This window comes from Python bivittatus, unplaced genomic scaffold (assembly GCF_059951505.1).
Source record: "Python bivittatus isolate LINGU-HERP-01145 unplaced genomic scaffold, Pbiv_v1 ctg000020_np1212, whole genome shotgun sequence".
NCBI classification, from domain to species: domain Eukaryota; kingdom Metazoa; phylum Chordata; class Lepidosauria; order Squamata; family Pythonidae; genus Python; species Python bivittatus.
The window spans coordinates 131,041,096-131,056,760 of NW_028277030.1; the positions used below are offsets into that span (position 1 = coordinate 131,041,096).

At 36.7% G+C, this 15,665-nt stretch overlaps 1 protein-coding gene across 6 annotated transcripts in view; it reads left to right on the forward strand.

Annotated features, from left to right (window-relative positions):
- SANBR (SANT and BTB domain regulator of CSR) overlaps window positions 1–15,665 on the forward strand; it is a 54,836-nt gene that overhangs the window by 7,078 nt on the left and 32,093 nt on the right. For 5 of the 6 annotated variants that reach the window (XR_015797661.1, XM_088149698.1, XM_088149693.1 and 2 more), the window contains exons 5-12: window positions 1,564–1,657; window positions 5,245–5,483; window positions 8,145–8,203; window positions 11,457–11,617; window positions 13,014–13,100; window positions 13,197–13,307; window positions 15,153–15,276; window positions 15,504–15,656. Coding sequence is in view for 5 of the 6 variants with exons in the window: in XM_088149698.1 (XP_088005824.1) it covers window positions 1,564–1,657; window positions 5,245–5,483; window positions 8,145–8,203; window positions 11,457–11,617; window positions 13,014–13,100; window positions 13,197–13,307; window positions 15,153–15,276; window positions 15,504–15,656 (1,028 nt within the window). In the remaining variant the exon portion in view is untranslated. The remainder of the gene's footprint in view (window positions 1–1,563; window positions 1,658–5,244; window positions 5,484–8,144; window positions 8,204–11,456; window positions 11,618–13,013; window positions 13,101–13,196; window positions 13,308–15,152; window positions 15,277–15,503; window positions 15,657–15,665) is intronic. The other variant, XM_088149706.1, reaches the window with a different exon arrangement.

A 15,665-nucleotide genomic window follows, 5' to 3' on the forward strand; every position in this document is an offset into this window, starting at 1 on the left:
ACCATATATCAATTTTCTGCCAAAAGTTTTGTGGCTTTAAAAATTAAGAAACTTGACTTCTGTGTGTACGTACACTTAAAAGTAGTTAAAACAATTGCTCCTTGAAAGTATATAATACTTCTGTTACACATTTAACAGAACCATACAAATGATTTATTGTAGGCTGAGGTTATTTTGCTTTATGAAGCCTGTGTGTGAACATCCAAGCTACAATTAACCCTTTATCAGCTTTTTCCCAACTTGGTGCTTTCCAGGGATGTCTCCAGCCAATTTATAGTCTATAAACTGAGGAAGGCTGCCTTATATAACAAAATGACATAATGAATCTGCCAAGATATTAAGGCACATAGGTGTCTAAATTAATATTATAGTACAACGTTTAGTGGTAGAAGACAAGCTTTGAGTGGGATTCCAGGTTCTCAGGGATGGCTGAGAAAAGGTGACTGCCTGAGATTGGAGTACCATTATCACTCAAGATAGTGCTAGATGCTGAGCACTGTGCAAGCTGCTCGGAGACCATGTCAGAAATGCTGCCAGTATGGTGGCATATATCTCAGGATGAGCTCTTATCCAAACAGTAGATGCATAGGCGTAGAAAAATAAGCCACAGCTAGAAAGCAGCATGAGTGAGAGGAAGCGTATGTGTGAGAGAACGATATATAGTATGAAGGAGACAAAATTGGGCATGTTGTATAAAAGAGTGAGTAATAGACGCTAAAAAGTGTAAGAAAAGAAAGAGACTACATTAAAATTTTGTGGAGAAATCGGTGATCTCCTATAACCTGCTGATTTAAGTAAGGGAGAAGGAAAGATTCTGTACTTTACAATTTACCAGCCAAAAAGCTGGCTGTATAGCTATTTAGGATATTAACATTTAGACAAGTCTATAATACAAATAACATAAATGAAGAGTTATCCTGTTGCTATTGGGTGTTGTTCTTTTTAAGGATTTGTTTTGTACATAACTTGTTAGGAATCTACAGCGTTCCTATTTTATCTGTCCTGTTCTGTAGTCAGAGATTTAGTATTATCATTTTTGGAATTGGAAGCATTATGTTAAATGAGAAAAGAAACACAGGCATTGCTATAATGGATTTTTTAAAAAATGTTCATTTGTATTTTAGCAAGGAATTGGCAAAGAAGGAAGCATGTGACAGAGGCAGAGGTAGCTGCCACATTGCACTGACTATTATGTTATACATAATTCAGAGGTGGTATGTTGGTCCAGCACTATGAAACACAGAAGTTTGTTCTTGCTCTCCCATAAAGCGTAATAGACAATGTGTAGTGCATAGTGTTTGCGCTGGTTTTCTTTCTCTCTTGCAAGCACAGATAAACCCTGTGATTAAAAAGATTTAGTCCTTTACTTTCTCTTCTACTTGGATTGTATTAATTTTTTTAAAGAACCTTTCTTCTGAAAATACATTAAAACATTAATTACCTTAATGTTCATCTAAAAATTAACTATCACATCTTCCTTTGACTAGGCACACTGCTTACCAGACATGAGAAGTGCATCTCAACGTTATGACCTAATGCTTTTTCTCCCCACTTGTATTTAAGGAAAGCCAAGTATAGTTTCCTCAAGGAATTGCTCTTCAGAAAATGAAAAATGCCCTGCACTTAAAGGTGGAGAAAATGCTGATGAAACTGAAGGGTAGGAAGATGGCTGTTTCGTTTTAGACAGCTAGATTAACCTTAGTTTCTGACACCTGTTTTCTGTGTACTTTTACACTTGGTCTATTTCTCTATATTTTGTGGAATTTCAGAGGGAGGGACTGGGTTTTGTGTGTGGAGCATTATGTTGGCTTGCTAAGGGAAAAAAGCATTCCAAATAATTAAGGTGTTCCTTGTGAAAATATATGTTCAGGACTGAAAACATTACAGATATTACAGAGTCATAGCATATCCAATTAATTTCAGTTTTGAAAATACAGGTAGTCCTTGACTCACAGCCACAGTTGAGACCAGAATTTCTGTTGCTAAGCAATGCAGTTGTAAAGTGAGAGATAGGGTGACTGCATCACTTAGCGAATGCAATCCTGGCAGTCCCGGTTGCTGTCATTAACTGAGAATCATGGGTTGTTAAGCAGGTACCCACCCCAGTCCAAGCCATTCTGGGCTTGGTCCCTCCCAGCCGCGAGCCTCGGTAAGTTAAAGGACTACCTCCAACTCCCCGCACCTGCCTATCTGTCCCCCCATCTCTGCTCTTCTGGCCACCTTGCACCCTGCCTTGTGGAGTGGCAAGCAGCCCCAGAACTGCACAGCTCTGGGTCTGTTTGCCATGCCCCGGGAAGCTGCAGCCACCCCAGCCCAGTCCCAGCCGCAGTCACCTTTGCCACTCTGCACTCTGAGACCCCTGCCACCCTGCACTTTGCCGCCCTGGATGACCTTTGCCATCTTCTTGCTCCAAAAGGCCCCTTTGCAAAAAGCTTCTGGAGCACAGTGCACCAAAACACCCAGCAAAAAGCTTCTGGGCAGGGCAGGGCAGGGCTGGGCTGGGCTTTTGTTTTGTGCTGCGGGGGAAAAAAAAAAAGGCCCAGCCCAGTCCAGTCCTGCCCAGGAGCTTTTTGCAAAGGGGCGTTTTGGCATGCAGCTGTTCAGGTGCTTCTTTTTTTTTCCACAGCACACAAAAAAAGCCCAGCCCAGCTTTGCCTGGGAGCTTTTTGCAAAGGGGCATTTTGGAGCAAAACGACAGTGAAAGTCAGCTGGGGCGATGGAGCACAGGGTGGCAGGGGCCCAAATGGGCATAGATGGGGAAGAGATAGGCAGATGGAAGAGTTGAAGTGCTCCTTGGTTGTAAGTGCAGGCAGGCTGCCAAGTACCTGAATTTTGATCACGTGACTGCGGGGCACTGCAACAGCTGGTAACTTTCGGCACCAGTCATAAGTCATTTTTTTCAGCACATTCATAACTTTGAATGGTCACTGAATGAATGGTCGTAAGTCAAGGACTATCTGTACTCTAGTTTTTGAGCACTTAATATTCACATAATTATAATGCATCTTATAGTTTAGTAGAAATGGCATTAGATTGTAGCCTGGGAATAGAATTGGAGAAATAAATTTTTAGCCCAGGGTGACAGGGCACCTTTTCTCTGTGTCACCTTAGCAAATGGAATTAAGATTCCTGTGTGTCATTTTCAGTAAGGGCAGCCTCAGTTGTAAAAAGGCATCAGCGCTTAGCACTTCTGTCCTTCTTCTGCTATTGTTTCCGCAGTGAACTCTGAAAATATCAGTACCAACTATCTCTTTCAGCTTTATTCAGGGAGTCTTTGAAAAACAGTTTGCATACTAAGATTTTTCATAAATTCTCAGTTTTCTCAAGGAGTCAATGTAGTTGACAACAGACTCATAGCAAGCCTATTTCTCTGTTGCTTGGGTACAGATTTTATCTAAGGGGAAATACCCCAAAATGGTCTGCAGTATTTAGAAGTTCTGTGATAAATTATCTAGAAAAATTTCCTTATGGTTGTGATTGTAGAAGGTAAGCAGCTTTCATAAGCCCTCAGAGCCTGCCTTTTTAGCCAAATGAGTTCTGCTAGGAGTGAAGGTTACAGTGTGTGGAGCTTACAGAAACTTTCACTGTCTGCCAGATCTTCCTCGTTCATTTGCATAGAAGGTGAAACTTTATTCGAGTATCTTTTTTTCTATGCAAAAGTGCTTCTTTTTCTCTTTGCTGTTTTGCTTCCCACTCCTCAGCACAAAAAAAAGACTCTGTATATAGGAATTTTTTAAAAAAATCATAATTAGTTGACAAACAAGGTAACTTTACCTAGATGTAACTATTAGATAAAGGACTAAAAGCACTAACTTCTTGTACTTTTTGTCTTCAGAAGACAAATAGTCTTCAATGGAATCTAAAAGAGATTGGTCCAATTGTTAACACTACTAGACTAGAATTGTGGAAACTTAGATTCAAATCCCCACTCAGCAATAAAGCTCCATGGATGGCTTTGAGAGAAACAATACTTTTTGGCATAATCAATATTGCTGGGCTCTGATGACAATTAAATTGGGGTGGAGAAAGAACTGTGTATATTGTGGGGAGATGGGTGGGGACAAATCAAATAAATAAATATTTTCTTGAATTTTAGGAGGAAAAGTATAGATAACATAATAAATATGCCCAGTATTGGAGAAAATGAAATTCCAGACTGCACACCTGGTTCCATTTTATTTATTTGTTTGTTTGTTGGTTTGTTCATTCAATTTGTGTGGCCACCTGTCTCTACAAGTGACTCTGGGTGGTGAACAAAATTAAAAAGAAAATAACAATTACAGTAATTCAAAAATTAAAATACATAGCAGCCAAGAACAAATCAAACATCATAATTGCTAAAATAACCAAGAAACAAGTCCCTGCACGCACTTGGGACCCTAAGCCTGGGCACAGAGCCAGGTCTTTAAGGACTTATGAAAAGCCAACAGGGTTGGGGCCATCCTGGGGGAGAATGTTCCATAAGGCAGGCACTACAGCAGAAAAGGCACGTCTTCTTGGCCCCACCAACCAGCATTCCATGGGTCCCAGCCAACAGGACCCAAAGCATGCCCATCCTGCCTGACTTTTCCAGATGCTGATTATGTTTTGCTCATCGCAGATCCCTGATAGTTCTTAAGGGCAGTTCAGTGAACTATTCATAATAAATAAAACTGAGTTTAGATATTTCTGTTTGGGCAGAAGATTTGTATATGAATAACAGGGCTGCATGTGGTATCTGCTATTCTGCCTTCCCAAATCCTTAGACACACAGAACATAAGTTAAGCATGTTTATGAATGTTTCATTTTGCTTAATTTTATTCTGGAGAAATGGAATGAAGCTATATTGGTCTATTTCCCAATAATAACATATTTTACCCATCTCCATAATTATGGAGGATTCAGGAGGCAAGGTTTTTTTGTTTCTTATCAGACAAAGCTACAATGTGCTTTGAATACGTGTTCACTCAGCCCATGGTCCACTAGGCCAAATATGTTCTAGTATTCCACGGACTTTTTCATATTTTAGTTTTCCTTAACTGTTTTCATACATTAAAATGTCATTATAACTTGAAAATCCATGTTATGGTTTCGTGAAAGTACTATTTAAGCTATAACGTGTATGTCTAAGAACATATATTTCCATAAGTGTAAAATTGTACCTAAACTTAAAATTGAAGGATAATTTTCACAAATTATTCTAATATTCCAAATAATAAAAATAATAATATTCCTCCCTATGATTTTTTCCCTCTTAAATAAAGGCCAAATATGGTGATCCATGTGTGTGATGAAGCAAAAAATCTGAAGGAAGATTTTGTTTGTCCACGAGATCTATTGATTTCTGAAATGAAGTACTTTGCTGAATATCTATCAATGGATGCCCAACGCTGGGAAGAAGTAGACATTTCAGTTCACTGTGACGTTCACATCTTTAACTGGTTGATAAGATATGTTAAAAGGAACACTAAGGAATATGAGGTTGATGAAATACCCACCTTAGGTAAAAGAAAATCTATTCATTTTTGCCACAAATTTTTTGAAAACCTGACTCCTACATCAGACCAAAAGTCTGATTGCAAAAATGGCTTTGAAAGGTAATTTTCCTTTCCTGTTCTGCTTTTGATGATAAAAGCCTAATTTTTAATAACAGGGAAAACTGAAATAAGAGAGAAAGTTTAACGGGATTAATTTCTTATAAAATGGATATAGTACCAGTGCTACACAGCTTAATTTGTTTACAATAGTTAAGAAGTTGGGGGCTCCCATTTTATCTCCTTCATTCTCATTCATAGGTTTTGAGAAATAATTATGGCCCTGTTATTTTACACACTATGTACAAGAACTACGCAATCTAATTTGGGATCTGATCCAGAAATTTGGTAATGGTTTGATGTGGTCTGGTTTACTCCATAGCTGATCCAGTCTGAATCAATGCATGGATTTGGTGCAAATGTTTAGGGATGAAGTATACCAAATTTTATAAAAATTGGTGCAGAGCTTTCTAAGTACCCTACTTTAAAATCTGATTTATAAAAAAATTAAATTACTTGTCATCTTTTTTGAGACAGAATGTGAAGAAATCGGCAATGATAATTGCCCCAGTGGTGAGGAATATCTGCCCCTATTTTAGAAGAAAAGAGAGAAAGATTATATATATTTCTGTGTGTGTGTGTATAAATAGATAATTAATGCTAGGGAGGAGTAACAAGGAATGATGCAGTGCCATTCTGAATATGTGGAAATGGTAGTTGTAGAATTAGAAGTAAATAGTTTAATTAATATTTAAATAAAATATATTGTTGCTAGGCTTGGGCACTCAGCTAATATATTTCGTAAAACATAGTCACCTCAGTTTCTCAGGATGAGACTGGGTGAAAATGAGGTGGAAAGAATCAAACTAAGGATGTCTCTTAACCTATAGAATCACCCCATTTCCTAAAATGCTATGACTGTGACAATCAGTGGTAGTCTGATTTTGAAGTCACTGATCTGAGGATAGACCTTTCAGTAACTCAATCTAATATTTTCTACCTGCCTCATCTCCCCGCTACGGCATCTCATGAAACACTCAAAGCTTTTTTTTTCCATGTGGCTCTTGCACAATAAAGGTATGGCAATATCCCACTTTAGAGGTAAAGCATTATTTTCTGTCCTTGTTTAAAGTTTTGAAATGTTGCTTGTTTCAGACTCAAGACTGAACAAGTTAAAAGTTTAGAAACTTTGTTCAAGTAGAATGTTTTTGATACAATCAATCAGGATTAATTCCAGGGGAAATGAGTAGAAGATTTAAGTGTATACTCAGCTTTCCCCTCACTGAAATCCATGGGATTAATATATATGATTCTGACTTCATCAAACACTTTTTAGCACGTCTTTTTCAAGGATCTCTTTTAAAAAATATCTTGTTCAAGTAGTTAGTTCTCTCCTATGTTCTGTATAGCACATATTAAAATCTGTAGATGATGATAATGCAACAGATTTGTTTAATTGAAACTAGGGATAAGCAATAGAAGAGGCCACAGGCCCCATTTTTCCTTGGTTCCTCAAATCATATAACATTGCAGTACGACCTTAAAAAAGGTTAAAATAGATGCTTTAAATTTCCACTAAGCTTAACACCCATTTTATCTTAAAAAAAACAGTCCCTACTCCCACCCCTTAAACAGAACCAATAATTTCAGCCCTCCTCCTTTAGGTGATCTCACCAAATCACTCCCATGGCTCTCAGAGGCTTTGTCGTCGTCATCATCATCATCATCAATAAGAATGATTTCTAGCTACATAAAGATTCCCCACATCCAGTTTAAAACCAGATCTTTCCTTACTGTATATAAAGAGGGAAGCACAAATATTTTTAGACCATGCAGGGTGTATTTCTGGGGTGGAAAATAGGAAGCTAGGTTAACAATGCTAGTGAGAAAGTTAGAGATATGTGGGGGGAAATTGGGCTTTCCATAATAGTGTGCCTGCTTTGTTTTAAAATGGATTCTGACCCAGCTTTATAGTTGATCTAAAGTGCACAAACATTTTTAAAAATTGATTGCACTTGCATACTATCTAATTCACAAGGGACTGAAGTTAGATATATCAAAGTTTAAAATTGGTATTTTGTTCAATTCAGTTTTCAATGTTGAGATCCCATTCCTCTCTGAAAACAGACAATTTCATCTTCAAAAAGGAGAGATTGATAGCTTGAAACTCAAAATTCCACACTGAATGGGCTTGTATAATGTATTTAAAAGTGTTTGGATTTAAACTCTAAATCTTTGTTTGAGATTTAGTTACAATATCATTCTTTAGTTTCTTAGTGTTGTTTAGTGGGGCTCGCTTAATGGGGCTTGCTTTGTCATGAAAATGTGATCTGTAAAACCCTACAGTATTATTTTTGGCTGGCATGTTAGGACAAAAATTAAAAAGAAGCAAATAATTATTTAGATATAAATGTAAGTAGAATTGAAAAGTCTAAATTATACAAGCATAATCCAAAGTCAAGATAGTTGATAGAAGGGCCCAAAACAAATCTCCAAACTTTCTTTTATTCCATTTCTATAGAATATGGATTTTCTGAAGCAAAGCATCTTTTACAATGTTTCCTTTAATTTTAATTATCTTGCAATGTTTGTAAATCTAATACTTTTTCACTTCTCTTGTTTCTTTTTAGAACCAAGCAATGTCGTTTCAATACTTATTTCCTCTGAGTTTCTGAAGATGGATTCTTTAGTGAGTATACAGTAGAAATAACTACTGTACTAACTGTATTCTGTCTCTTTGGTGTTTTAAATTCATCTAGAATAGGAACATACAGTCCACAGAGCTGATCCGTGTGGTCTGACATCCCATTACATTTGTTATTCCATTACAGTCCCATTACAACTGTTCTGTGAGCTACCCAGGATTATGGTACATAAGATGGCTAGCTATATAAATCTTTTAAATAAATAAATAAATAAATAAATAAATAAATAAATAAAATGCAATCGTTTGCAGGTATTTTATCTCTGTGGTTTTGGATGCTGTATTCGTTTCAGAGATGATGGTCATATAGAAACTGTTTCTCTTTACTATGACTACAAATTGGTTATATGTTTGTTTTGATTTTTTTCCTTTTGAGGTAGCAGTGCCAACATGGTCGGTGGTCTAGCTTGCAGAGCAGGGGCTAACGCAGTTCTCAGGAACAAAAGTTACCTGGCTCAGTTTAGATAGTAGGAAACTGTCCAGAATTTTAAGTAGGATTTTCAGCCTTTCACTAGTACTCAGTATAAGAGGAATATCATGTTTGCTTATCATACTAAGCTATGATTTATTTTTACCATAATTAGTTGAAAAAGAAGAAGCTTGCTTTCCCTGAAAAAGCAGGAGAAGCTTGCTTTCCATGTAATGCTAAAACATAATTCATGATAACTGGGGTCAAACATTACACTAAGAAAAACCAAACAAACTATTATGGCTTAGCATCTTGGTGATTGTATCCTTAACTCAAAAAAGTATCTCATTGAGGGAAGGGTAATTGTTTTCTTTTTTCTCCATGTCTTATTTTAAAGAAAAATTTAATCCTTTTCATTCCAAATCAAATAATATTTGATATTAAAAATGCCTCCCGATGGCTTTTATGGAGAAAATCTATTTATATTAAATTAAAATCTATCTAAAATAGAAAATGATTGAAAAACAACCCACACTATCAAAACACAATCGAAAACTTGGTTAGTGTGGGTTGTTTATTGATCCTCAAGAGGAGCTGTGTAAGAACATTATTCAAATGAGCACAAATGCACTGCAGCAACCCAGAACACCAGAAAAAGGAAACAGATCGCCTATACAACAACTTCCAACAAAATTGATACCCACACAACTTTATCAAAAAGTGCCTGACCACTCAACCTACTACAGCACAACCAGCACTAGCTATGAAAAGGATAACACTGCCATACATCAGAAACATCTTAGAAACAGCCAACAGACTATTACAAACACGGCATCACTTATAGCACACAAACCAACTAAAGCCCTCCTAAGCATCTTAAGTAAACCAAAACACTCAGTAGCCCAAGAAGAATAACCAGGAGCCATCTACAACATGCAGTATAAGGACTGTAACAGCCACTAGCCAAAAGACTAGCAGAATGCATCCATGAACACCAACTAGCAGTCAGAAGACATGATGAAAACTCCTTAATCTCACAACACATGGACAGACTCAACCATAGTTTCAACTGGGAAACTGAGTATCCTAGACCAAGCTAAATCCAAAAACATGAGGGAAGTCCTAGAAGCTTGGCACTCAGACACATCAGCCATCAATAGACACACAGAGATAAATCACATGTATATGCTATTCAAAAGAGAGAACAAGAAAGCTAAGAAGGAAACAAAAAGACCAGACCACATCCTCTTCAGCAACCTACACCCAGATGAGCAAGTATTAACACCAGACAGACAATCAAGTAGACAACAATACTCTAATCAAAGAATTACCAAGGAGACAAACAATCAAGCAGACAAACAAGCAGAAAGCAATACCCTAATCAAGGAACTACCAAGGAGAGACCACACCCCCACCAACACTGGCAGGGCAAACTACTGTATATAAACAAAAAACAAACCCCACACTCACTAGCGCTGATGATGTTACCTAGTCGGGTAATGAAATGTCTGCAATCAAACAACCAAGCTCAGAGAGCACCAAGGACTCCACAAAGATGACAATATATTATTTACAAACATTTCCCATTCTTGCTATATTTGTTATGCTTTTACTTACAAATGTATAATTAGAGTTAATGTTTAATTTGAATAAGGTGCATAAAAACTAGACTTGAGGGAGGGGCATGGTATCATTCAAAATAATAACTTCATGTCTGCAGAAATGCTGTATAAATAGGCCTTTATGATGTCCAATCATATCCAAGTTATCTTCAAAGATTAGTTACTGTAGTACAGAATCCTGGCCAATGTTAAGATGACCAGACTTCCTGGGGTTGCTGGGGTTGGGACAGTTCCAGTTTTGGGGGAGGTATTGCCAAGAAAAAGCATGAACAGCAATAGGTTTTGTCTTCTACTAGTAATAAAGTAGAAAACAACTTCTGTGTTCGCTGCTCATTGCACATACATAATACTTGAGAAGTTACCATACTTGGGCGGCAAAAATGTGGACAGTGGCATAGAGATATAGAAAACTCTAGCACTTTGCTAATTATTGTCTGGATTTTTGCAGTCCCAAACTAGTGCTCAAGTTGGAGGGGCAATGGTAGCACAGGAAGCAATAGTCATAGAAATGGCATCAGGTAATCATGCTCTCTTGGTAGAGCTTGAGTTTTCTTTCATTCAAGTTTGGGTGTACCTCATAGGGGATGGGAGATGGGAATGGAAAAACAGAACTAATCCATTCTCTATTTCCTGACTGATAGAAGGGTCTGTTGCTTGTTAAGCTTCCTTTAACTTGATTTGACCAGTAAATCATACAAGCACAATAGGGAACAGGAAATGTATGGAATATTTAAAGCTGCTTCCTTAGAGAAGTCCTTCCAAACTTTAGCTGCCATCTTTTTTAAAAAATAATTAAATACAAATGGATGTATTCCTGGTTTTAGAGATCTGGTCATCCTACTAATTAGATGTTTCATAGATAATGGGAAAATTATATTCTTTGACTGCTAGTTCCCACCAAACCCAAATTTTTCAGAAACTACCAAAAATGTTTCTTGTCTGCATGTGCATATACATCAGAAAAAGAGAGGAGTGTCTCCACCCACTCCTAGCCTCAGCCTCATCTATTCAACAGGTTCTTCCCCATCTCTATTCCAGCCTTAATAGGTAACAGTAAGTATTTGAATCTGTGTGTGTAAAAGTGTCTGAGTGATTCATCTTCAGTGGTCACTGGATTGTCCTGATGCTTTACTTGGAATATGAAAATACTGTAAGAAATTTTTGTATGGCTATTCACTAATAAGTGAGTTATATTTTTTTTTTTTAGGTGGAAAAATGTATTAATTATTGCCACAAGAATATGAGTACAATTGTGGCCACGCCGTGCAATATGAACTGCATTAATGCTAACCTACTAACACGCATAACCGATCTTTTCACACATAATGAAGTAGAAGAGGTGAAGGACAAGAGAGATAAATTTAAGAGGTATTTTTTGAGCAAAACAAAACCCTACTGTTGTCTCCTATTCTTTTGTATTTGTAGCATCACTTAGTTCAAAAGAAATATCATTAATTGAGCAATTAAGACCAATATTTTGTTAATTATGATTGAACTCCCAGAACAAAGTTTGGGCTTCAGCAAAATTATAGAAATCAATCAATAAATAAAATTTCCCTGGCTTGGGTATAGCATAGTGATCCAATGGGCCAAGCACAATGAACTATTAATGTACTATTATTCTATTCTATTCTTCTTTTGTCAAATTTCTCCCCCCCCCCCCGCCCTTCCTCCTGAACACAACACCTTTATTGTGACTAGTTCTGGACATCATACTTTCAGAGGATTCTGAGAAGTTGGAACTGACTTCAGAGAAAGTCAGCAAAAATGATCAAACAGCCCTGAAAAGAGATTGAAGGAGGAGGGTTTAGCCTTGAAAAAAGATGACTGAGGAGGATGTTAAATACCTTCAAATATCTGAAAAGATGTCACATAAAAGAAGGCCAAGACCTGTCCACTCTTGTTCCAGGGTGCAGGACATTGAACAATGGACATAAATTTCAGGAAAATGGATTTTGATTGAATGATAGAAAAAACTTCCTAAGAGTAAGAGCAGTTTGACATTGCAACCAATTACCCAGAAAGTTGGTAGGCTCCCCTTCAGAGTATGTTCATGCAGAGACTAGACAGCTATCTCTCCCAGATCATTTAATCTGAAATCGTGCCTTGAGTAGTTGTTCGAGTGAAAGGATTCTCTGATACTAAAATACATCTTGCTTCTCTTTTCTAAAAACCCATCTGTACTTAGGCAATGTTAATGTTTTGATGGCTTAGGCAACCTTTAACAGATGTCTTTGCCTAGTAAGCAAACTGACAGTGCTTTGGTTCTTTTTTTTCAATTTCACAATGGCATTCTACCTATTATATGGAAACTAACAAAAACTGTACCATTTGAGCTAAACGTTTCTGAATAGCAGCCTCCTTAACAAACTGTATTTGGTATTGAGTGGACTTCCACTGTCACCTTATGAATTTTGTTGTTGTTGAGGTTGGGCAATTTCAGATCCCTTGAATATGGCAGAGCCACTCTTTAGTTCCTAGCTAATGCTCAGAACCATCTGTGCAAATTCCTTGCTCCATCAGAACAGTTACTCCTATGTAACTGAGTTCAGATAATTATCAGGAATTAAGAACTGAGTACATGAAAGAGCAAAATACCATACAATGAACCAGAAACACTGTACAGGCTTTTAAAAAATCTTTTGCTACAGTATTATAAGCACTTTTCTACTCTGTTTTTGAAGTAACATTTAGAATATGAGTAAAATAGTTGGTAGCTCATTTTTATGAGCCTTTTTTTTTTTTTTTTTTTTGCAACTAATAGTAAACTTTTCTGTAAGAAGATAGAAAGACTATTTGATCCAGAGTATCAGAATGCAGATTCTAAGGGAAATGCTGCAACCCTATACAGGTACAGAGCTCTCCATTGATTTGCATTACCTTGGTATATGTTCCATAGCTCATTGCAGTTTTGTAATATCATTCTCTTATCTTTGTTTTTATGCAGGTGTTATTTATGTAAGAAACTTCTTATTAAGGATACTGAAAGAAAAATCCCATGTATTCCTGGAAAGCTTAATGTGGATCAGTATGGAAATATTATCTATATTCACATAAGGTGCTTCACAAATCATTTTGTTGCAACATTTTTAGTGTTTTTATCTTGACTTTTTAATATATATTAGAGCAAGGTTTTAGCTCATAACTATGCTCTGTCTATTATTCCAGGTCTTGACCATTTTAACCAAGTGCTCAGTTGAATAGGGAACAACGACTTTTGAAATATAGCTTAATTAACAAAATAATTTTGCAGATCAGTGTAATCCCTGTACTGGCCCAGATACTTAATTGACCTTGACTAACAACAAAAGCTAAGCAGAGTCATTCTTGGGTTACTATTTGGATGAAAGACAAACAGGAAATGCCAGGGCTCTATTCTAGATTGGGAAGTCAAAACAACTCCTTGGAAGAAAGCAGTAGTCAACCATTTCCATGTTGTTGTCAAATAAATTATATTGATATGCCTATGAGGTTATTAGAACCTAAGCTCTATTCAGAGTCTATATTTTACTACCTGCACTATAGCAATCATCACGAAATGATGATGATAGCAGAATACAGGTGAAATGTGTTTGTTTTACTATCTAGTCTGATTCTGAAAATGTAGTGTTTGTAAAAGCAGTTTTAAAAATTCATGTTAAATAACTAGAAAAAATAAAATCTCCTTTAATATTTTCAACTTTAGTTTTTAAAAGCCAGTTTAGACAGGAAGGTGACTTTGTTCATTAGAATTCAAATTGCTTAATCATCTGTTTAATATGGCCCACCACGGCCTTCAAGCTTGCTTCTCCAGTTTCAAGTACATGCCTTAGATCTGCAATCTCTGGCTGGTGCCTGTGGTTGCTTCTCTGCCTGCCAAGTCCTATTAATATGCTAGCCAGCTTATTTTCTCCAGTGGAGATAACTGTAGCTACGCCTCCTCGGATTTGGAAGGAGAGAGAGGAAAAAAGTACCCAGAGAAAAAATAGGAGTCAAATCGAATTCCTCTTCCACTACAACTGCAGGGATTTATGAAGAAGAGATGTTATACACCCACACCATTTTTTTGGCGAGTGAAAGTTTTCTGAACCTCAAATCAATGAATAAAATAGGAAATCTGCTGCTGCTGCTGCTGCTGCTGCTGCTGCTGCTGCTGCTGCTGCTGCTGCTGCTAAAAATAGGCAACTGCTGAAAATAGGCTTTCTGAGTCAGTTCTACAGAAAGGGTTTCTTCTTGTTCATTTTAATCAAGTATGTTTTCCAGTCAAAGGGAAAAAACTTGCCATACAGAAAAACACCCTCTCATATTGTCTTGTGTGTGTTCCTTTTTATTCTTGTATTTGAGAAAGAAAAATGGAAGTAAAGAGAGGGGATCCTCCCTATATTTTCTGAATGGCCATGCTCCCATGATAGCCAGTTTGTGAATGGCCATAAAACCATTGCATTTACAACATTTTAAATATGCCATATATATATAGAAAACTACCAAGTGGAGACTGCTGTCTTAAAATATTTTATTTTAATTAAGGCTATCACTACAATAAATAAATTTTATTCACTCTAATTAATAAAGTTACATACACTTGCATATGAGAATGAAAATGTCTTTAGAACAAAAGTTTGTTTTTTGGTACATGTATGTCCACTCTCCAGAAAAAGACATTGTTCTTTCATCTAGTTGTCCGTTATGAGAAACAAAATGGGCCTTGGCCTGATCAACAGAAATATTCTTAGATTCTTATAATATAATTGAACAGTAATCTAATTCAATAATTAAACATTGCTAATCATTAAATTAACACAATGAGAATCACTGAGAGAAAAGGTGAAAGAATTTATTTTTTTCCAACCTGTGCAACAGTGACTAGTCAATTAAAAACGAAATCCTCTAATTTGCTTGACTGGTTGCTCATTTTTCTGTACAGAGATAAAACTTGGGATATCCATGAGTATCTCCTGAGTCTTTTTGAAGAATTAAAATCATGGCGAGATGTATACTGGCGTCTTTGGGGAACTATTAATTGGCTGACCTGTTCAAGGTGTAATCAAGTGAGTATTTTTGAATCCCCTCAGGATATTTCCAGTTGTCTTAAAGTTTATACAGTAGCGTTTTTGAAGAATTATTTATTTTTAAGAACAGTTCAATATATCAAGGTGTCCAGTCTGACATGCAGCATGCCTGAAAACCTTTTCTTCTTTTTTAAGTGGAAAAATATAGACTTCAAAAAGGGTAATGGTAGTAATATATGTTTGTTGCTGTTGGGTGTCTCTTGCAGACTTTCCTGTGCACTGAGTTTTCACATTGCCAGTACCACCCTCAACCAGTCCTCTATCCTGGTGTAGCAAGTTGTCTTGGTTCCACTGGCACTGGAATATATCCCTGCTGTAATCAAAAGGTTCTTAGATTTGATCCTGCTCCTGTTCCAAAAGTATGTATT